This window comes from Rhodnius prolixus, unplaced genomic scaffold (genome assembly GCF_049639745.1).
Source record: "Rhodnius prolixus isolate KJV_2025 unplaced genomic scaffold, Rpr scaffold_9, whole genome shotgun sequence".
Taxonomy (NCBI): domain Eukaryota; kingdom Metazoa; phylum Arthropoda; class Insecta; order Hemiptera; family Reduviidae; genus Rhodnius; species Rhodnius prolixus.
The window spans coordinates 11,436,990-11,460,442 of record NW_027411604.1 but is presented as its reverse complement, the minus strand read 5'-3'; the positions used below and the strand labels follow the sequence as shown (position 1 = coordinate 11,460,442).

The window sequence follows — 23,453 nt, the reverse complement described above, 5'->3', positions numbered from 1 at the left end:
AAGCACATACTGCTAATTACTAGCTGTGGTAATATGTTAATAAAAATAAATAACTAAAAAATAAATCTACAAAAAATGTCGAATGAACATGTACTCATCAGACCATAAACTCAAAATATAAACTGTAAATCAATTCGAAATCCAATAAAATGCATTAGCAACTAATAATTTTTGTTTGTTTCTTGTTCACGCTAAACTACCGCGTTATTATTGTTAGATCTTGATGTAAAGTTCTATTTGCGTCGTTTACTGCTGAGGATCTTTACTGCCTACGTCTTTTATGATACAGACAGTTACGATTTTTTCCGTATCAATTTTATTCTCAGCAAATAAAATAAAGTTATATTAACGAAAAAATGAATATTATTCAATTATTTTAAAAGTGTATTTAATTTTTAACTTTTTAGTTTTGACCAAGTTCTTAAAGTTTACTTTACATGATACACACAGTTTTGTTAATAAACTTATATTTAAGATTTACTATAAATTGTTGATATGTTGATATATTACTGATAAAATTTGAATGCGAACAAAAGCTACATACGGATATTTTCATTATTTTAGAAAATAACTGGGTGTAAATATTTCATATCACACCACTTATTGTTAAACAACAAAGATTGATTACTTTACTGAATGCTTTGAAAAGACTGAACATCTTCGATAAAAGAAAAGCAAATAATTAAATAAAAGATTAAAACCAAAAATTGACCAAAATTATTTTTAAAAATATTATAAAATCATTAATAATCTTATTGAGCCTCTAGCAAGGCCGATGAATGAAAGAGTTCATATAAAAAAGTAAACACTTGTTTTTAGACTATAAATGCTATTCAATTCCATTCATAAATTTTTGGTGCTCTTGTTGAATAATTAAAAACATTTTTTTAGCAACCATTTGGTTGTTAATATTTACTTCCCTTTTGGTGTGTTTGTATATTTATATATTGTCCTAACAAATCGCACTCAAACAAAATTTAGCAATACAAGTTATACAGATCCGATAAAATAAATATCAAGTACTCTACAGCGGCTCAAAATTACGATAATCCGCTGAGCAGAGCAACTACGAATAAGAACTTTCAAAGTAACTCAATTTGGTTCGTAACATCAGAAATTTAGTTGACATTAAAAAAAAGTATGTCGAAAAACCTCAAAATGACTAAACTAACAGTTGAAAGATATGCTTAAACAGTTCTCCTTTTTTACCCAAAGTTCAAATTAGCTCTAAGTGAGCTTCTTTCTAGATATCTAAAAAAACGGATGAAATATCAGAGTTTTCTTTTTAATTTATAGACTCATACACAAAATAATTTCTTAAATCGTAATTTGTATGAACACCAATAATAGAATAATCTTTAACAATTATTCTAATGTTACAAACTGTAATTGATCATCAAACTAATACAAATGAAAATACATAAATAAATTACTGCAATGCTAACAATTACCCTCTACTATGAACATAAGCATCAAATATGGAATAAACACATTACTCAAAATGTGGTTTTGATATAAAAATTTACTATTTAAAATTTAGAAGAATAAAAGTTTTTTGTTGAGCGTATAAGAAATCTATTTTTCGAAAAACAATTATTGTAATATCATAAAGATTTCTCGACATGTAAATATAACTTTCATAATTTTTTTTAAATAATTAATTCTATTGATAAAAATATTTTCATTTATTCCTCTATTTTTGAAAAGCACGATCACAAAGGATATATTTACTATTTACAACAGAAAAAACTGTATTTTTATTTAGGTACAAAAATCACAGAAAATATTTGCATTTCAAATATAAATATATCCAAGAAGAATATAAAACTCTTGAAAGGACTAAAAAAGCCCATTAAAAATTAAATAAATTTTCATTATATTAACATAATTATATAACAGATTAGAAGATCTTTAATTTCGTTTAAAATTGTTTAACCAGAATTATTATTGTCGATGATATTATGTTACATCGCTTAAATCATGGTATATTTCTCATCCAAACTCTTTTAAAATGTCAGATTACATAATCTGTTAATAATAGATAATAAAAGTGAATGAAGAAAAGTTATTTTTGAAAATATTTACAAAGATAAAATGTTAGATTTATACCTTTTTGTTAACGTCTAAATAGAAGAGCTATTGAGAAGAAGATGAAAATTATCAATGGATGCGGAGAACTGCTTAACGAATCTTTATTACAACCACTTTCTTTACAACAGAATACACAAAAGTACTCATCCTTTGATGTGTCACAATGATCTAAGCCGAGTCCTCGGTTTACCATATCATCTTCAAAACCGCATGGCCCTAAGCCGCATTCCCGTTTTAGTACAAATCCATTGTTAGCTGAAAACAACAATAGTAAGCCATTAGTAAGCTGTTTAGTTTATTAGGAATAATTTGTGATATTTTTTTTATATTGGGGGACAAAATAGTATCATAAACTAGAATGATAGCCTTGAGATTATTGATAATTTACTAAATTATCACCCTATATGAAGACCATAATTTTTATCTTTGATTTTATATGCATGTTTATCGTTTCGACTTCACTGACGTTACCGTCAGCACTGTAGTTATTGCCCCACTACAAATGAAATAAGTATTATTCGTACGCCCCCGTATAAAATACAACTCCAACTTCTAATTCTAATTCTTTAATTCTAAAACATTACACAAACACTAAACGTAGAAAATCCTTAAATAAGAACTAGATTTCATTAATTTTTATTTCACATTTTCAAACTTATTGTTTATTAAGTATAAGTTTTTAAGAATTTAGCTTAAATTAACTAACTATAAAATGTTCCACTCTCCAATGAATATTATTCGTTTTTACACATGTTTAAATGTTGAACAAAATTGCTTTTCCATTTTAGAAATATTATTATTGTTATTTTTACTGCATTTATACCTGAGGCATTCTATAAGTGATTATTATTATGCTATGATAGCAATGAAACATTTTAGGCTACCGTTCTTTAGCTCTGTTCTTAGACTTTTTAAATTAATTTTATATTCTTTGTGGAAGCAAATACATTTAAAACAAAATAAAAATTTACAGAACTCACTAAAAAGGTACTTACCATCTTTAGAAATATGCGTAACGCATCTGTCCCTATTGGACGGGCAAGGCAACAGATTCTCTTCAGGACATGGTTCTGAGGTCTTCTTAGTGCACTGATAGCAAGAGAGGTTGCCTTCTCCATAAACGTTTCCTAAACAAACGATTTTTAAAATAATTTAAAAGAAAAAAAGGAATATTAACAAAGAACAAGATAAATGCTTTGAAAAAAAAAAAAAAATCATTTGTGTTCTTTCTACATTCATTATAGCATTTACACCGGAGAACATAGTTTGCAATGTAAACGACTGAATGCATTTAACCTGACTGCCTAAAGATAAATCTATCAAACAGTTTCAGATATCACATCACCGTACAACGTTCACTCACCAAAGAATATTATTCGTTTTTAAAAATTGTTGCCTAACTAGTTCAGAATTATTGTTTATTTATTGCATTAATGAAACATTTAACAAGTGATTTGGCGTATATAGACATATAGAATATCTAAAAGCAGAAGTAACAAAACAATAACTTTTTTAAAAATCGATCTAAAAAACATACGTTAAAAATTTGCCTACTGAAATCAATCGTAATTCATTTACAAAGTTTACCACATTTGTAATAAAATAATAAATACAATTGACCAATACATTGTTACTACGTTCTTTAGAGCTAAAAATAAATTTAACTCAACTTCAAGCATTTGATAACTGATTAACTCGAGAGCCAAGTGGCAGCGAATTTTGAAACAAACACCTATTGAATTTTTAGCTGACTTCCTTGTTCAATTACGATTTAAAAAAAAGAGGATTTGGTCTGTGGGAACATTTTGTCTGTCAGTTTTCACTGACACCTTTTTACTACAGATTCCTGAAAAGTTCGGAAGTTTTTCTCTCTCTGTTTTTTAATTAAATATTGTGAAAATTATTACAAGCAGCAGGATGGTTTCGAATCAAAATCATGAAGTACAAACTTAATAATAGTTTTCTAACTTCTGTAATGTTCTCAAAATCTAACAAATTTGAATATTAACATGAGTATTGGCTGAGCGTAACCTGTGTGGGGTCAAGGAAGGTCCACCATCTTCTAAAAGCAACGAAATAAACTTATAAACATGTTTAACGAAAACTATAAATGACTTAACTAGAGCTGGATAATTTCGCTATAAACCAGTCGGAGATTCCAATAAACAAGCGTGCCACTACAGATAAAATCAGCTATATAAATGACTACTTTATCAGAAAACCATTTATCAGAATTTAAAATGGATTTTATTTTATTGAAACATTCACCTACACAGGGAAAAATTGAGAAACTACTTCTTTGGGAATAATGGTGAAGGTAGAGGGTCCACTGGTCTAACAACAGTTATATTAATAGCCATAATACATCTAACCCAGTAGAGGTAGTTGATATTATCTCTACTGGGTTCGGCAAACTATGAACAACACAGTTGACACCTTGCTCAATCACCTTAATTTATACAAAGTAGTCTTTAAAATGTCGCTCACATTTTTTATTCAGACAATGATTGGCTAGCATCCGAACATAAGTTGATTTATATTTTAAGGCGGAGAAAGATCTTATTTTGAAAATTTAGAGACATTTACTGCAACCAAAGAAACATTGAAATAATCAATCAATCTTTCTGAGATCTTAAGAGTATTTTATTATCAAATCGCCTCAACGGAACATTTTGAAAGTTAAAATGACTTGTGATTTTCCGACTCTTGTCACTTGTATTGTACATATTCCAAAAGTTCTTATCTCGTGAATTTAAAAAATTAAAAATAAATTGCCATGTCACACTTTTTATACAAAATAAAAATTTTTACATTTCGGTTCTCCTATATTCAACCGCAACTAAGCAAGAAAAACAATACTTACTTTACCAATAGTAACATAAGAAGTGACGTGGAGAACAGTGATTGGTTCCCTCGCGACAGAGTTTCATTAACAGAACATGACAGAAGTAAAGATTAATATAAAGTTAGGTATTGTCCACTCAAAAATAGGGACAAACTAAGCCAATGTACGAGAGAGTTGAATTGAATTTTTTCTTGGCATAAGTAAGGAACAAATTTTAGTAAAGTCACTGGTGACTGAATGAACTAAAGAAAATAAAGAAACTGAAAATATAAATTACATCTTAGAATTTATAAGTGCTGTTAAAAACTATTATGTTTCAGTATACGATCAATATTCTTTTATAATTACCAATATGGTATTAACAAAAATAAAAAATTCATGTTTTATCAATTTTATATCTAACATATCTGTAGAGAAAGAATAAATTACAAAAAGCATGAACAAGGAGAAAGAGAGATTAGATACCCTCCTTGTTTGATAACTAATCATATTTGAGAGATAGAGGTGCGGAAATTACCTTGAATACAATCCTGTTATGCTCAAATATCGTTAGGACAACAATTGGCTCAATATCTTCTTTGTGTAAGAGAATAAATTTGTTCCTTCAATTTCCTTCATTTACTTTCCGTTTTTTATCCAAATTGTAATCGAAGATTCAATAAAAATTATAATTTATAATTATCTTAATTATGCTTATCATTTAATAGAATTTTTTGAAATCACAGAATTCATTCAAAAAATTCAGAGCAAGTTATACCAAGCTGAGATATTACAATTATTGTATTATTAACTTTTTATTTTATTTCATCCAAAATTAATGTAAAGCAAGTTCGCAAAATAGATACATTAAAAGTAGTATCTTATTTGTAATTAACTTACTTTTTTCTCAGAGAAGAGCACTTGTTAGTAATTTATCACTAGTGAATTATGAGTTTTAAGTAGCTAATCAGTATTAAATACATTTTAGAGGTAAAAACAAAACAACATTGAATGAGATCGGAAGAAAGGATATCGTCTTAATAGAATTGATCCTAGTAACAGAATCTGGTCCTTAAAAGACTATATTTTGATGCAAAACACGATACAAGAATTATGGAATATCTGTTCCTACCACATAGGAAATAATGAGACTATAATATTCACCCTACAAAGGGATAAATATGACGTAAAAAAAAGCTGCGATAAAAAACAACAGACCTGTAAAGCGTTGGACATTAACCTTCCTGAGCCAAGTCCACTTGTGACCCTAGTCCTCAACTGAAACCCGCTTAAATCATCTTGAAAGAGATGAGCGTGGGGAAACTCGCCAGGACCCAGAGTTCGCCAATACCCTTGAACACTAACACAGTGTCCCAGCCTTTAGGCTCCTGTTTTGGTGTTCCTTGCCATTCTAAACTGCACAGTATGGTGTAAAAAAAAAAAAACGAGTTTTTTATTGACGATAAAAATTAGAAATTTTTTTTTCTTCTCTGTTACTAATACTGTTCAATGGAAATTCCATTTATAAGAAAGACTGAATCAAGAAAAAAAAGTTAAAGTTGAAATCAGACGTTCAACAGAGTAAAATACTGAGAAATAAAGACGATCATAGCTTATTGAACGTTCGATCGGAAAATTGGTAACAAGTAGAAGGATCTGTGATGCAGAAGGATTCTGGTATATAAATCAGATTTGGCACCCACCTGCTAACAGCGAAGTAGTAGTACGGTCCAATTTTATTTCACTCTACAATATCATCTGTTTTCTTATAAACATTACCGATTACTCTGTTTACATTTTTTTTTTCAGATGATTTTAGAACTTTTAATGAAGAAAAAAAAGTGGTACTTAACATTCCAAATACAAATAAACCTTCAAATTTGACTACTTTCAGAGACTGACTTAACCGCCCAGGCAAGAATGTACCAATTTACAGGCTAAGAGTTCAATGAATTTATTTTGTACCGATTCCACTTTATTTACATATGTCTCATAGCGTGATGGAGAAACCATAATAATGCATCTATAAACTATGCATTCATGTATCGAAAACTTTCCAAGTTTTTGCACGAACTAAAATTTAAATATAATAACAAAAGTAATAACAATAAGTAAAGGTTGAAATTGAAATTTAATGTTCTGTAAAACATTTCTAATTCCTGAATCTTTCACTATATTCTTCCTAGTATTAGAATTGCTTATTACCCACAGTATACTAACACAGAATTGGATGTTTACAGTAATAAAATTATTTCTGAGAATTTCTTGACATTGAAGAACATTTAGTGAAGTTGCTAAGACACCAATCACTGCTCTACCCAAAACAGTCATCTCTGTAACGGACAGACATTTACTAAATTAATTCCCAAATATATTTAAATAACATCTGCACTAATTTAGAATTCAACATTCTTTAACGTATGAGAACAAAAAATCATTTACGAATTCTATTAATACGGGTGAGACCTTGAGGAAGACCTGAATGAACAGTACACGGAGAACGAAATTGCTTGAGTTTTTGTACAGTGCTGCCTATTACATAGGAACAATTCGAAAATTATACTCAATTTCAGTAAATTTCGCAAATTGGAGACTGTGCGCTAAGGATTTATGATTCACCTTATCAAAAGACACAAAAAAATCGGTGTAAATGGCGGTCAACCTGTGAACAAGAATTGAAACCATCTAAGATGCTAATGCAGAAGGTTGGTTGAAATAGATTTGCCAGGAGAAAATTCTGCTGATTAATAATGATAATATTTCTAAATAATTGGACTTGAACTAATAATAATTACGCTGTAACTAATTGTGGATGAGTGTTATTTTCAACATTAGGGAGATCGCCGCTCGTATAAAGTAAGAATAATACGTCTAAGTTTTAAAAAATCCGGAAATATTCATTATAGAGTTTTCTATAATGAGGGTGATATCGAAGTCAGGGGCTAGGGCTTTTATTAACGTTCAGATTGTTTTGTTTACTTACACCACCTTCAATGATGATGCAAATATTAGATTTCATAAAATGAGAGTTACAATTAGATGTTGAGACATTGAAATCTTTTGCGATTTATCGAAAACTGTAGAGAAATGGTTTGCAAACAAATCAACAATACTAGAAGGAGCTGGAGGCAGCAGTAGGAAGGGCGCTCACATAAATCACTTTTAACTTTATTGCAATAAATTTATTTGCAGGTTTAGCATACAATATTAAGAATTCAAGATAACACGAATAAATTTAATACAAAACTAGAGAGTTGAAACTATTGTTCCTTTAGGTATAAGAGATATTTATAACTTCGTGCTGGATTCAGGTTATCTTGAGTTAGATTCGAATCTTCTAACTGCTCGAATTGTTTCAAGATAATTTAATTAGGTAAATTCAGACAAGATAAAGAAAGTCTTGCAGGTGTCCAATATTTTTTACTTTGTTTTAGCTTAAATTATTATAAAAATTTGCTTTAAGTGTTCTGATTTTTCTTTGTTTAATGTAGTACTTAAAAATAAAGATTTTCAAAGAATGCCACAGATATTCTTTTTTAGCAAGATAAACAACTATTCTAACCGACCCTCCATACTGTGTGGAATGAAATGGTTGAATGCTTGAGTCAACAATTCTCTTATAAAGGGAGCCAGTGCAGATGACCATGAAGCATATACTCTGTTAGAACTTCAAAGCGCTTTTCCTCAACTGTATATGTACCTTGTTTACACAATACTTGAAGTTTCTTTGTTAAGCATTTTTATAATTTAAACAAATAAACAAAAAAAATCTATTTATGTTTTATTTATTAAGCACCAAACCTCATAAAGACTCAAATCAAGTTCCTATTCACATAAGATTGTTTTTTCGTGAATTCTATATAGAACTTAATAGATAAAAATTCAAACTTAAGAGTCAATTAAGTTTCAAAATAAGCCTTTTGGCTGAAGTGCCTTGTGAAACAAGAACTGACCCGAGAACTAATTCATAACAATGAATTTTCATATGAAACAACTGAATTCCAAATGAATCTCTCAAGGAAGTAAGTTACATCTGAAGTAATTTTTTAATTTTGCTATTTCTCTCAACGTACTAACACGAATTTCAATAAGTGAACTTAATTTACCAGGAAAATGATGTTATTGAGATCTAAAAGAAATGTTTCTGGTTAATAAAGGATAGCCATCAACTGCTTAAAAAGCCATTAAGTAAGTATTTTACACCTTTGGAAACATCTAAATATTTAGATGAATTTGCAAAGGCAATTCGATCTTTTTTTGATGAGTAGAGTTTGTAATATAAGAAAAGTTTTACCATTTTCTTAAAGTAATTTGTTTTGACGTTTCTAAGCAGTGTCAGATTTTTGACCCTATTCAGATGTATTTAGCCAACAGTGTGAGGTATGGATGCTATGAAACAGATTGATGATGATTAAAGAATCTAGCCGATTAAGATTTCCAAATGTTTAGAACTAAGGAACTAAACTTCCAAAAAATTCGAAGTAAGGTTATCCAAAGAGAAAATATATTAACCAAACATTTTATAAAAGAACGAATTTTGTAAGAAATAAAAATTGGAAGTTTTCTAGGGAGTCAGAGTTTGTTCTACATAAGTCGTCCATGGCGGGTTTGTTATGACTAGCGATGCAGTCCGCTCTAAGTCAAGGATCTTAGACTTAAAACTCTTACCATAAATGCTATGGACAAGTATCAGTTTAGAACATCCCAACAATTTTCTCTAGCCGCTGAATAGTAATTAAATTTGAAACTGAGAACCTTTACGGATAAAAGAAGTTTGCTTCAATGGAGATCTGCTGAAGGAAGAGAGACAACACAGCACCACAAAAGTCCCTAAAATCACTTTTCCTTAAGAAAAAGTTTGAAATCAAAGTGAAACAAATGTATAGTTCTCACGTAACGGAGCAAATAAGATGATTAAATTTTAGAAAAGTGTAAAAAAATAAAAAAGCAACTAATTAAAAGAACTTTGGCGTAAATTTTCCTTGTTTGTTTGTTTGGAGCCAAAGAAATTCTTGGCAACACGAAAAAGAAGTGAAAAGATGAGGTTTTAAATTTTTACAATGATCAATTATGTTACTGGCAAAATAATAATAATAGCAATTGCTTGAAGTAATTACTCCATTTTGAAGTTTACATTGAAAATTATAAGCTATACAATAATTTTATTACTTACTGAACTTAAATTATGAATTTAATGAATTTGAAATAACCTTAGCTTCACATCATTTTAAATTTCTTTTCTCTCTTTTTATATAAAGCTTTAAAGTTGACAATTTACTTTTATTACTTTGTAAAGAAAAAATAAAATCTTATTAAACGGAGTTAGTAAACTTACCAACAAGTGAGACCAAAGCTAACACGGCTAAACAAATAAAAAGCATGATTGTGTAGTAGTCAAGGGCACATGTTAGGATGGATCCCGTCCAGGATATACTACTTTCATTTGGGGAGGCAAACAGTAGGATTGAGTGTAAGGGCAACCAGGGTATGGAAGTGAGGGTACATCGTTCGCCGGGGCGCGCAAGTCCTTTTGCTCAGTACTTCGTCCCCCTGTGGTGCGTTAGGGCAACTTGGAATTCGATAGTCACCAGCATCCCGTAATCTACAGATATAAAATTAACAAGCTTTTAGTTTTTAATAAATATGATTCCAATTTTTTCTTCTTTTTTTTGGATAAGACAACTATTCAATATTTTTTTTCTACTTTTCCACTTCAGTATGGCTTTTTCCAATAATTTTAATAATACCTAAATATATTCTGTAAATGTTTATTATTTATGAATTAAAGATCATACAGCCAGAATGGTGAGTTAAGAAAGATGGGTGGTGCGTAAGGGTGTCATACTCCAATCACAAGATCAATACTTCCGTCTGAATTTTACGTTTCTCTTTTTGTTTACGAATTCTTTGTCGAGTTCAAACATGAAATTAAAGTGAAGATGACCTTAATGGAAAAAAAAAAGAAAATAAATTAATTAAAGCGATAAATAATCTGGTTTGGATATCTCTGATTAGAAGCATTTGTTTATAGAATAGTTATTTTATTTTTAAATGATAATTTATTTTTAGACAAGGATTTTTTTTTTATTAGACATGCCTTCAATATTAAATTTAAAGAGCTCCTTACAAATAGTGTTTAGTTAAAATCACACAAAAAAAAAATACTCCTTATTTCTTCCGTTCTTAACCACCTACAAACAAATAAGGTAATTCAAATAAAAATATAAGTATAAAATCATATTTATTGCGCGGAACATTTTAATATACACTACACTATAACGACACAACAAAGAAAATTTTGAACAGGAGATCAGATTTGAAAGGCGTCTCAGGAAAGCGGACCTCCGAAGGGATGGCAAGATAAGTATTTTAAAATCTATAATAACAAGGGCGCTAATGATAACGCAGATGATGCGTCGGGAAACAAAATAATAATAATAAGGGAAGAGGGGAAGGGATTAGCTATGAGGTTAGCATACTGGACTCCCACGCGGAGGTCCCGGGTTCGAATCCAGCAGCTGACCCTTAGATTTTCTCTTCCTAGGAGCTTCTTACAGCTCACTGTCCGGTGATGGACAGTGTTGTCTGTAACGAGAGAACACTGTCCGGAGGCCGGCAGTGCACTGGAAAAAGCTCCGGCGCTAATAACCTCAGCTGTTGATGCGCCAAAAAAAAAAAATAAAAAAAATAAGGGAAGAGTGTTTAGCGTATAATGGATCCCGAGTTTAAATTAAGTTGATGGCCCTTATAGTTTCCCCTCTTCTAGAAGCTTTCTCACAACTCACTATCCGGTATTGGAGAGTGTTGTCTGTAACGAGAGAAAGAAAGGCAGTGAACCGAAAAATGCTCTAGGCGCCAATGACCTCAGATGTTGACGTGCGCCTTAAAAAATAAATTGTTATAATAATAATTACAACAGTCTGATAGGGCAGTTAATGCAATGACCTCCCACGCGGACAACTCGGTTTCTTCCAACTGACTGCATGTATTTATTCTTCCTACAAGAACGGGATGTAGTAATAGTACAGTTCACTGAACAGACAGTGTTTGTTGACGCATGATAACCTAATGAAAAAAGAGAGCGAGAAATTCAAAATATTCGTAGGCTGATTGACCTGGAACGTAAATATAAACCAACAGCCAAAGATCCCTAAATCCTGTATGTAGAGGGCTGGGGAAATGGTATATGGATCACGTATGTATAGTTTCACACTGTAAATGGATTTGCCATGAGAACAAATAGCTTTGATTCTGATTTAGTCTGGTAGAAAAACTGTGGAAGAGAATTATTAAAGAAATTCAGCGATAGCCTCATTTATTTTGAGAAATCTTAATCCCTACTAACCAGCGTAAGTCATTCAAAGGGCTGTATAAAAGCGTAACCTTTGTCAAGAGAAAACTAGGCTACCTTCAGTTACAAAGAGTAAAGTTTTTTAAAAAAATACGAAGAAAATACTTTCGGTTAACATTTTTTTTTTTCAAAGTGAGTCTTCATTAGTGGATGTTACAATATGGAAGTACGTTACGTTAAGAAAACCATTTGAAGGTTTCGCCCTGTAGTTTTTACAATCAGTTAACATTTTAATAAAGTTGATCCCATTATATCACAAAGAAGAGAGGTTTTCCTCCTCAGCAAATCTACGTATATCCGGGTACGTCAAATCAGTCTCTTGGTAAAGGCCGTCCCCTGAGCCAATTAAATACGTTAACATTTTGATTATTAAAATCCAGAACTTTTAAGAAACAAATATATTTTTGACATTAGTAGAATCTCTTTGTGGGTTCTTTGATCCTTTTTTTTCAGTTCGTAATCCATTCATTTCCAATATGTATTTAATGCTCATTGTTGGAAAGCAACACGGCCTTTCTTTAAGTAACATATCCACTTATCAATATTATAAAAAATCAGCTACACAATAAAAAAATCATCAAAATTTAAAGAAATCTCATCAGTGTTTATAATGGATGGAAAGCTACTCAATACTATTTCGTTTGATAAGATTTGAAGCACAAATACACTGTTAGAACATAACCCGAAAAAAATAGGAAAAAAAAAGGCTGGCTATAAGAGTGAATTTTTCAATGTTGGTTCGTACTGCTAGAATATGTTGAAAATGTGTGTAGTATTCTAAACTTCTAGAAAAACTAGGAGAGAATTGACTACTCAAAACGACGTCGAACCAATTGGAACACTACATAAGTAACAGTTTACAGTGTAATCATCGATTCTTTTCGTCACTACAGCTAAGAATAAAGCAAAATACCCAAAAAATAAAATAAAACAATTAGAAGATTCACGGTTAATTTGTTCTTCTATAGTTTGCTTACTCAAACTCCAGATTTGATCATCAGATTACTCTATACTTTCTTTAGAATTTCCAATGACCAGGAATTCTCTTTACCACGTTTTTTTTTTAATAACGCTGCTCTACACAGGAATGTTTTTTAGTAGATGGCACATACAATACTGTAGGCACCAAAATAGTACATGCTTTTCACATCCATTTACGCAGCTAAAATTATGAATACTACACTATTCATTTAAAAATTACAGATATGGGACTAAAGATTACTCACTGTTTTCACTTTAGGGGCGTCATGGACTGTAGTAAACCAAGTATTGATTACAGTAACAAAAATATCTAAAGGAAATAGCTGTGTTAGTCCCAGGCAAAGCTACCCTTAAATTTTCTTATCCTAAGATTCATTAAAGCAGGTTGTCCGGGCAATGTCTGAAACGTGTGCACATTTTTGGGGCGCAATGTTCTAAAAGACTCCCAGACTCCTATAAACAAGAGTTTTAAAAGTGAAATAAATAAAAATATTATAAATTACATTACCTTATTTATAAGAGAAGAGTACTTAACTAAATAAATACAAAATAACAATGAAAATACTTTTTAAAAATTGCAAATCTATAAATAAAAAATGCCTTTATTTCCCCATCTGAAGTGTTTTTGTTACAGTTAATCTAATCTGAAATTTAGAAGTACACTTTTGATTAAATATTACCTCATAAAATAAATTTAAAAGTAAATAAATGATACCTATTTCATTATAGTTTAAGTTTAAGCCGAAAATGCTTCTTCTCCGATGTTCTTCCAATCCTCCATTATTATTTGGACAGTTGACGCTTCATAACAGGTGTTTTGTAAATTTATTAACTTTACTACAACTTGCCCACCCTATCAGAAACTTAAAAAAAAATTAATGAAATATTTTATTGGACTTGATTAGATTGTAAATTAATTTTTTAAGATTATTTTAAGGCATTCCTTACTACAATTTGACCGTGATCCGCGGACTACTTTTTAGAGGAAATATAGTTTTCCTTTCTTCACTTCTAATCAAAAGCTTTTATTTCAATAGAAATTCTATTATTAGTACAAGTCTGACTCGTAAAAAAGTATTTTAACATTGTAATTAGAATGTACTAGAATAATTCCTTTGGTTTTACATTACGCTTCTGATTTCCGGAACTTTATATTTTACAATTTTGGCGACACAACAGGCTAATTTTGTTTTCCATATTGTCGTCGATTTTCCAGTATTTTTGAGGAAAGTGGGAAGAACGTCATGATAAGAAATAATGGGATAAGAGAGGGAAGGGATTAGCTAAGCCGGGTTAACAAATACTGGATTCTTACGCGGACGTTTCTTTCCAGTGGTGCACGATTCCCAAGCGTGCATGTAATCGAGAATAGAGAATTATGAGAACCGCGGGTCAAGACAGAAACCAATTATTATGAATGATTGAATCAGCTAAGAAATGAGTAAGAAAGTCTTGAGAAGTGCTACTCTTCAGTGTTTCTATTTTTGTTTTTTGCCATAGTCAGTGTTAATTTAGTTTAAAAATATCAATAAGGAAAAAAATAGTTAATTTCCTTGAATAATATTGTGTATTAATAGTTATGGTTTAATAATTATTGTCTACTAATAGTTTAATGTTCAATATAAAGTTTCTGATTACCCAGCTTTCACATTGACTATATATAGCCCACTGCTGGTGGTTCAAGCCTGCAAAAATGACTAAAGAATTTGTTATGTCGGTGAAGTAAGCAATAAAAATAGCATTAATTTGAACAAAAAAATATCCAATAATAAATTGCGAGCTAATAGAAATAAACGTAAATCAATAACATTATGTAACTTACATAATACTGATAGCAAATAAACAATCGTAAAAAAAGATATTATTTAATATTGCTATTTCGTTTTCTAAAATGTTTGAGAAACCTACTTGTGAATTTTAGTAGCAATTTTCATCCTAATTTGTATTTTCAATATCCGTAGCTTTTAATAAAAAGACAGTATATTGTTATACATTCTTTTAGTGTGGGTATAGTTTTATTTTCTAATTATTTAAAAAAAAATTATAATAAACTAAAACTTTATTGTTTTCTTTTGTTACATTAAGAAACTAGTTTTACTTTGATCACTTTATAACCGTACTAAATTTACTTTTTATTCCCTTTGTTCAAAAAATGAAAAATGTTTCATTTATAGAGGCAATAAATTCCTATAGTATTAACACAGTTAACAGTGTATATCTATTCTTTAACAAGAAATATTCAAATAACTAGATATATTTTCAAAAGCAAAAACTGTTGAATACAAGAAGTTTTGTGATTTTTCCCCCTTATTTGTTTATTTTCTATAAATAAAAAGGATGATAAAATTTATTTCAACAAAATTTCTTCCGAGTTATAAAACTTCTCTGAAAAAAAGTTCTAACTCACCTCAATGAAAGCAAGACCGAGGGAAGCAGACACTCTTGTTCTCCTTTCTGCTAATTTTTTTTGTAAGCTGGAAAAACAAATTACTTACTGGAAACATTGTTGAGGATTTGTGTTCCTTCAACCTCTATTGTATTAGAAGAAAAAACAAGCAGATTCTTTTCAAATGTCTCTTGTTTTCATTTATCCATGTTTCTAAAAATCCTCGCTAGTACATAATCTATCTTCTCTATTACGGAGCAACGGCTGAAGATTCTACTTCTTTTTGTCTAATTTAATGTTTTATGTTATACGTTTAATGTTTATTAATGTTTTCTGTTAGCCATGAACATTTCTAGAAGTTTATACGAGGTAAAAGCTGTACCACACATGATGGTAATCTAGAAAAGACCTCAAATGTATTCTAATTCCTGAAAATTTCCTGAAATTCTAAAATACAAAATGACTTTGTTGATTTTGTTGAAGCACGTATGTGCTGGTTTCGAATTTTCATCAATCAGTTTGATGTACAGAATTGGTCTTCAACTAAATTTCCATCTCACTCTGCACATACTGACAAATTTCCAACAAAATGACTTTAGCAATCATTCTTACTGATTCTACTTCAACCTAACAGTGGAAATTAGAACTGAAGGAGATTATGCCAGTTAAAAGAAAAAACTTTTCAGTTCCTGTTTATTAAGTTCAACAATGGTGTTTTTTATAAGAACTCCAAATGAGTTCCACAAAGCTTCAACCGAAACTGCACAGAACATTATTTTGGAGTAATATACGATTCGAAGAGACATTAATTTCTATTTTTAAGACATATTGAGGGGGAAACTGTAAGAGAGAGCCAATGAATGTTCTCCGCAAAAAATGAAGAACATTATTTAATTTATTGAGAGCGTAATTTAGAACATAAAAGGGTAGATTTGTTGATCAACTAAAACTAATAAATTAAAAATCTTACTTAATAATAGTGGTAAGAATATACTCCATAAATTGATGCTAAAATTGAGGCTAAATTTCTTTGAAACATAACAATATGCACAAATTAGATATTTTTTTTTAATGTGATATGTATAATTTATGTATAATATATAATTTTAATTTTTATATATGTATAAATAAATTATTACAGTGAAATAATAAATATATTACACAGGCTTTAGATTTTGATTGTTAAATAAGTTTTATCGAACTCATTTATAAAACAAATTATTCATTACAATAATTTCTTATCTTATTTTCCACCATAAGAGGCAATTCACTTTACAATTATGCCAATATTTCTTTCTCTGTTGCTGGAATAAAAGATATTTAGACACTTTCTATAACTTTTTTTTTTTAAATTGTAAAACCACCTTTTCTTTCCACTTAAATAAAGTAAGTAAGTAAGTAAGCAAGCTTTGGTTTTACTTTGATTTCTCCTATTAGGTTTTTGTGTTTTCTGGTTTCTTGGTAGCAATGTACACAATTATTTTAAGCACAGTATAAATTGTACGTATCATATATTTTGTAAATGTACAAAAAATAATAATAGTGAACTAAAAATGCCATAGAACATTTATAAATTTGTTTTGCTGCGCACTCATTCTTTGATAAACTTTTAACTATATTTTTATACCTTTTACTATTAGTAAAGAAGAAAAAATAAATTATAATTATAATGTACCGGAAAAAGCTGAAGAACATGTGTGTTTTCATTTATTCTCAGCTAATTAATCACTTTTTGCTGAACTGGAATTATTTTAACTTCAAAACTGTAATCCAAGGGCAAGAAAGTGTTATATTTATTAGAAGAGTAGGGAAATGTTTACCATCTTCCATCTAGAAACGAAGTATACAGCACAATGGTTTTCGATTTTTTTTTATAAGAGGAATGCTCGAAATTTCGCTTCTTTAAACAGTTTACACAATAAACATACCTTGCTTGTAGAAACAAGAACCGTTTTGAGAAATACCAATTTTAATAAGCAGATTCTTGTATGTTAACTAGGGCTATATCGTAAAGTGTATTACACTATTTATAAACTACAAGAAGAAATTAAAAAGAATATTTACACAATGTTATCCTGTTTGGCTAGTCATTGTGTTGTCGGACTTCAAGTAAGTGGTATCATTATCATTGCCTGCTCGTTCACTGTATTGGTTCTTATTCTCTCCATTCCTTACCGCTCCTAGGCAACAACCCAAAGGGTCCTCCCAAGAAGTTACCATCCGGTCTGTCTTTAATATTTAAAAGTTATCCCTGAGCTAGATATCTAACTTGTATCCCATTCCTTCCAGTTTATACCTCTTCTAGACCCATTAAATTTAGCATGTGGGGCGAAATGAGCGCACTGATCTGAATCCTGGTACACGGATTTCCTAAAACCCTCATTACAATTCTTGCACCACGACTGCCTCTTGAGTTAGTGACTAGACCAAACAAGCGTGCCCAGTCAACATTCCTCCAAATCTTTTTCTTGCGTCCTATTCAAGAAAAGAACAATCTTCGCTTCGCCCTTTATTACCCCTTTTAAATGTCACTCATGGAGGACACTATAATGCGTCCCCTAACCCTTCATACTTCAGCCCTCACTTTCCCTCTTACTGACTCTTACATCGGGACCACACCACACACAGAGGAGGATGATTCCACTCCAGTAAGCGCGTCTGCGTAATCATTGCCTCCGACATAATCCAATACCCAGAAGAGCTTCACATGGCTCTTCATTTGTCTTCTAATGAGTCATCTCATAAAATCTCCCTATAATTGGGTTGCTCAAAAGCTTTTTCAAAAACTGGAGTACGCCCACATAATCTCTTTACAACTCCACCAATTTACAAAACTATCATTGGTGTACGTACAATCATGTACAAACTGTTGTTAATTTCTTTTTATAGTTTATAGACATACCCTGAAGAAAGCAATCTTCGCGGAAAGTGGAAAGGAATGTAAAACCTAATATAATTATTATTGTTTTGCAAGTGTTTGCACTTTAATTTAAAACCAAAAACCAGTAGTATTAAAAATGTATAAATGTAACGCCCAAAATGGTGAGGTAATATTTTCACCACCAAATGTTTTGATTAAAATTACTTCTTTATTCATACTTTATGGTATAACATACAAAACTGGGTATAAAATAAACTAAAAATGCAAAGTGAGTTGTTTTCATGTTTATTAATTCAAAAAAACTGTTTTACCTTCTGATTCAATTGCAGAAAACCTTGTACTAAAAGGAATTTTGTTAAAGGAAAAATATTTATTGATAGGTGTCACAGCAAACACTCTTAACGCCGGAGGCAAGAACTTAACAAGATAACTAGAAGCTAACTTCTAGACACCGAGGATATGAACCGTTTAGAAATAATTTCAATAAAAATAACCCAATTTTGAAAAAAATAAAAATAAATAAACAGATAAAAAATACACAAAAAACAAAAAATTATGTTCTTAATTAAGTTTGTTTATTGTAAAAATAAAAGAATTGTAACATAAAAGTAAAAAAAAAAAAATATATATATATTAAAAAATTAACAAATACTTTAAATTGATTGTAAATTAAATAAAAAAATATAATGAGGTAACAAAATAAAAGATTAGGAAGACCTGAGAAGAAAAGCTTTGGGCTTTTTTCTTTTTAAGCTGTTCTTTTTTATATATATATATATATATATATATATATATATATATATATATCGACAAATCTTTCTTTTCTTGATTTTTAAAAAATCTTAATTATTATTAAAAAGGTACATAATTTTTAGTTAATTATTTTTATCAATTTCTTTATATACTGCTATAATAATGGAGGGAGTTGTTTTCTTTTCTTTTAATTAACATCATACACACCGGGATACAAAAGCACATCTTGCTATATTCTACAAGCTACTTTTGTTTAATTAATTTATTTTTTTATTCAGTTGTACTCAAGTATAGTCCTAACAATTAAAACACTTCTTATATAAATACAACGAGGAACACATTTTTTCTTTTTTTACCTTCCTGTTTTCCATTTATTTTATTTTTATTTTATAAATGAAAAAATCAAAATAAATAACAGAAACATTACCTGCAACGCAACTGCAAATGATTTTATTTGACTCATTTATTTTTATGCACACAAAGTAGCAGTAGAGAAGGGGTCTGTCTGAAGGAGGGGTCCTTTAATTTTTGTTTTCTTTGAGATATATTTACAAAATATTACAACGCAAATTGTACATAGAGGGTTTAAGTAGTATTATTACTCTCATTAAATATATCACAAGATAAGCACACAAAGCATTTTTGTTTTTAATTTTATTTCAATTAAGGAATGGCTTTTACTTATAGTTTTCTTTTAGACTGTGTCTTCAATGTTATGTTATAAAAAATGTATAAGAAATACTTCTTTCTTTTTCTTATATGATTAACAGTTATAATAATTTTGTATTATATAGGATTTTTTTGGGATAAGAAGGGACTTAAGTAAAGAGAGAACTTTTAGTAGAGGATCTCATAATTCTACAACATTAATATCTGACATCAGCCTTATTGTTATACACATATCTTTTTGTTTGTTTGTTTAAACATTTAAAATACATAATTACGAACTTTTAATATTATCAGCTAAATATTCACAAGATTACATTAAGAAAAAAAAAGTTGGATGTTTTTGGCGAATTCTCCCCAGATTAATGAGCAAATATATTCATTCATTTTAGATCACCAAGGCTTAGATTTAATTTAAGGTTTAATGATATATTGTATATATGATTGGGATGATTTGATTTTTTTGTCCTTTAATGATTAAATTAAACTGATAAACTCATGTTAACCCAAATCACCGTCAGGGTAAACATCAGGGTTACGGATTGAATTATAATCAATAATGTTATCTGGTTCATTAATTAAATAATTAAAACCGGTTTTTTACCAGAAGGTATTTGTAGACTGAATTCCTTGTAAACCAAGGAAAATGAAAAATAAAACAATGTAAATATAATTACTTTTTTTATTGTGCTGATTAAAAACTTTAGGGCCATAATTTCCCCTTCTTCGAAGTTTTCATGGGGATATAATGCACAGCGTCCAAGTAGTCGATATGCACTCTTTGGATGGCTGCGCGAAGAACGGGAAGCCAGCAGTTGGGTTAACCACTCACAGATGCAATTCACTCCAGCCCCCTAACCCGAAATAGAGGAACCAGATTCTCTATGGAAGTTCAATTGAAAGGAAGCCGGCAGAAATAAGTCGATGCATTTCTAAGATTCAAGTATTCCTAAGATAGCATGCCAAACTAAGAGGTTTGAAAGATATTTCATGATAATATATGAAAATATGTGATAATATGTCAATGAAATAAGGAAATTTATCTCGCTAGAACCTCACAGGAGCTTCAGTTTTTAAATAGGCCATCTTATCTTCCTCAAGTATCCACGGATAACAATATTTTTGCTGTTATCAATTTTTAATGAACACTGAGGGCGACTTAAGCAAAATTAAAAGGAGTGGAACAGTTGAAAATAACATTTTAGGCTATCTACTCCAACCTTGATAGAAAAAAGATGATCGGATATGAAACTGGGGAGCACAATTTGGTTAAAACCAAAGTTCCAGAAGATCCATGATAGAACAAATCCCACCGTTTTCACTTTCAAGAACGCTACATAAATACTTTGTAAAATTTAGAAATTTACTCGCTCAATAAAGAGAGAGTTTTCTTTCTTCAATAGAACTTTTTTTTCCAACTTTTAGAATTTTATACTTTGCTATTGTTATTTCGTGTAAACTTTTAATTCTTAGTTCTTTTACTTTTACAATGCAAGACAGATATTTTGAAACAAAACTCCGTTCTAAATTATGATTTTAATTTATTTTTAAGCAAAATTTGTGTTGCTATGTTAGTTATAACATTTGCTATTCTAAATATAATATCTAAATATCCGGATAAAACTAGTAGTTTTGTTCCAAGCTGTCCTATTTTGTTCCTATTTTTGTTTATTTTTCTTTGATACATGGAACGATTGATCATAATCTTACATTCGCATTTTGGATGAATTCGCTAAAAACGCCCATCAATTTATTTCATCATGGTCATCTAAATTCCAGATATTTACAAAAATTATACCTTATTTTTCATATAATATTTTTTTTTCTCCAATGGTAAGTAAATAAATAAAAATAAATAATAAATATACATTCCTTTACTATTATTTACTATATTAAAATATATACTAAAAACACAATTAATAATTTACATTTGAGACACAGTCATTAAGGAAGGCGCTGTAAAGCTTGTGCAATGCTGACTAGAGTTTAAAAAAAAATTAATTAAAAAAAAGGACTCACAACCTCAAATATATAAATATATATTATGTTTAAAAATGTGAACAGCAACCTTCAAAATTTGTATCTACAAAGTATACATAGTCCCAGATAAATTATAATAAATATTATTTAAGTTTTACAGTTTTTCTCTTCTTCTTTTTTTTTAAGTAAAGACAAATAACTCACCATAATACTTCTCTATAAACTCCATACATTCTTGTCATTAAACTTTAAAAAGTACAAATAAAACAAATTAACATAAAAATAAAACATCAATCATTTGTTTCATTTCCATTTTTCATTCTCATTACGTCCATTTTTCCAAAACAGACTATTAATATCTAATCAAATCTCAATGTTATCCACTCGTATAATTAGTGGATAGCGCAGGAATACAAATAGTGAAGATATACCACCTTCATAAAATCGAATTAAAAAAAAAAAATACAAAACAAAAAATAATTAAAAAATAAATACATATAATACAATTATATAAAAATAAGATAATTACTTCAGGTAACAAGGGTGGTACATCACTTTATAAAAAGTAATGCTATTAAATTTACATTTTGTTTCTTTTTTGTTAAAAATTATTAATTTGTTAAAACAGCTTTTCAAAACATCATTCATTGCCTTAATAAGCTAGCTAGAATTTTAGGCAAAAGATATTTTCTTTAATGCAACACTTAGTCTATTTCTTGATTTGTACATAGATTCTGGTTACAGTAGTTAGTTTATAGGTAGGTATATATATATTTATATATATATATTGTCCAGTCAAAATGAGAAGCACCTTCATAATTGAAATTTTATCAATTATCATTTGTTTCTTTTGATTAGTCAACTATGGTTTTTTTTAGTTTTCTTATTAAAAACATTTTAACATACATTTTAAATGTGGTACCACTTTTTTAAACTGCTTACAGCTGCAGTATTACCTAAAAACTGTTTTTAAAACAAAAAAAATATTCAACAGTTTTCTGTCAGAAAAATCTGAAAAGAAAAGTTTCCTTTTAAGAAGAAAATTTTCGAAAAGAAAAACAAAAATAAATTTCTCAAATTTTCCTTTAAATAGCAGCTGGGCACCATAGTTATTGTCGATATTGTAAGCAGGAATTACCAAAGTGGTATTGATACATGTGTTGGGCATACACTTGTCTGAGTCAGGCGTTAGATTCTTTTAAATTATCAAAATATTGCATAATCTGATTGTAGTCCATACCAAGATTTAATTCCTCAAGCGCCAGCGATGTATCATTATCATTGAACATTGGATTGCCAACAATTGTGGCTCGTTTAATATGATGTCCACCAGTATGTCTGGGTGCTTTAATCATACCGCCTCTTGGTTTGTGATGATGATGATGGTGTTTCCTGATTGCCTGTTCAGGTAGATGTTTCCTATGCGGCGGAACAGGTGGGCGATAATCATCTTCATCAATCAGAGCCCCAGGTCCATGTGGAGGAACTGGTGGTACGGATTCTATCATTCTGTCCGTTCCATCCCTAGAATATGTTGATA

General features: G+C 29.7%; 2 protein-coding genes and 1 long non-coding RNA gene across 8 annotated transcripts in view; all 3 read right to left on the bottom strand.

Annotated features, from left to right (window-relative positions):
- Positions 1-363: 363 nt before the first annotated feature.
- Positions 364-10,410, bottom strand: LOC141454176 (uncharacterized). Of its 2 annotated transcripts, XM_074128131.1 has the most exons (4): positions 10,251-10,410; positions 3,087-3,218; positions 2,110-2,346; positions 364-2,028 (listed from the first exon to the last, which is right to left on the bottom strand). In XM_074128131.1, the coding sequence occupies exons 1-3, from the start codon at positions 10,294-10,296 to the stop codon at positions 2,117-2,119; spliced, it is 408 nt and encodes a 135-aa protein (XP_073984232.1). In that variant the 5' UTR covers positions 10,297-10,410; the 3' UTR covers positions 364-2,028; positions 2,110-2,116. The 2 variants fall into 2 exon arrangements, with proteins under 2 accessions (XP_073984232.1, XP_073984231.1); XM_074128130.1 differs by having other exon boundaries at positions 364-2,346.
- Positions 10,411-10,481: 71 nt separating this feature from the next.
- LOC141454185 (uncharacterized) lies at positions 10,482-14,093 on the bottom strand. The gene is made up of 3 exons (XR_012458551.1): positions 13,963-14,093; positions 13,493-13,700; positions 10,482-10,859 (listed from the first exon to the last, which is right to left on the bottom strand). It is a non-coding gene; the product is annotated as an uncharacterized lncRNA (long non-coding RNA).
- Positions 14,094-16,681: 2,588 nt separating this feature from the next.
- The window catches only part of dtn (transmembrane protein 132C dtn), a 303,420-nt gene continuing 296,648 nt past the window's right edge, over positions 16,682-23,453 (bottom strand). For all 5 annotated transcript variants that reach the window (XM_074128112.1, XM_074128108.1, XM_074128111.1 and 2 more), the window contains one exon: positions 16,682-23,437. In XM_074128112.1, the coding sequence (XP_073984213.1) occupies positions 23,095-23,437 (343 nt within the window). In that variant the 3' untranslated portion in view covers positions 16,682-23,094. The remainder of the gene's footprint in view (positions 23,438-23,453) is intronic.

Excerpts from the sequence above, each read along its gene's own strand:
- LOC141454176 (XM_074128130.1), bottom strand. The coding sequence starts at position 10,296 with ATGCTTTTTATTTGTTTAGCCGTGTTAGCTTTGGTCTCACTTGTTG. Across the intron at positions 3,219-10,250 it reads AGCTTTGGTCTCACTTGTTG|GAAACGTTTATGGAGAAGGC; the intron begins GTAAGTTTACTA and ends TCGTTTGTTTAG. Across the intron at positions 2,347-3,086 it reads TACGCATATTTCTAAAGATG|CTAACAATGGATTTGTACTA; the intron begins GTAAGTACCTTT and ends TGTTGTTTTCAG.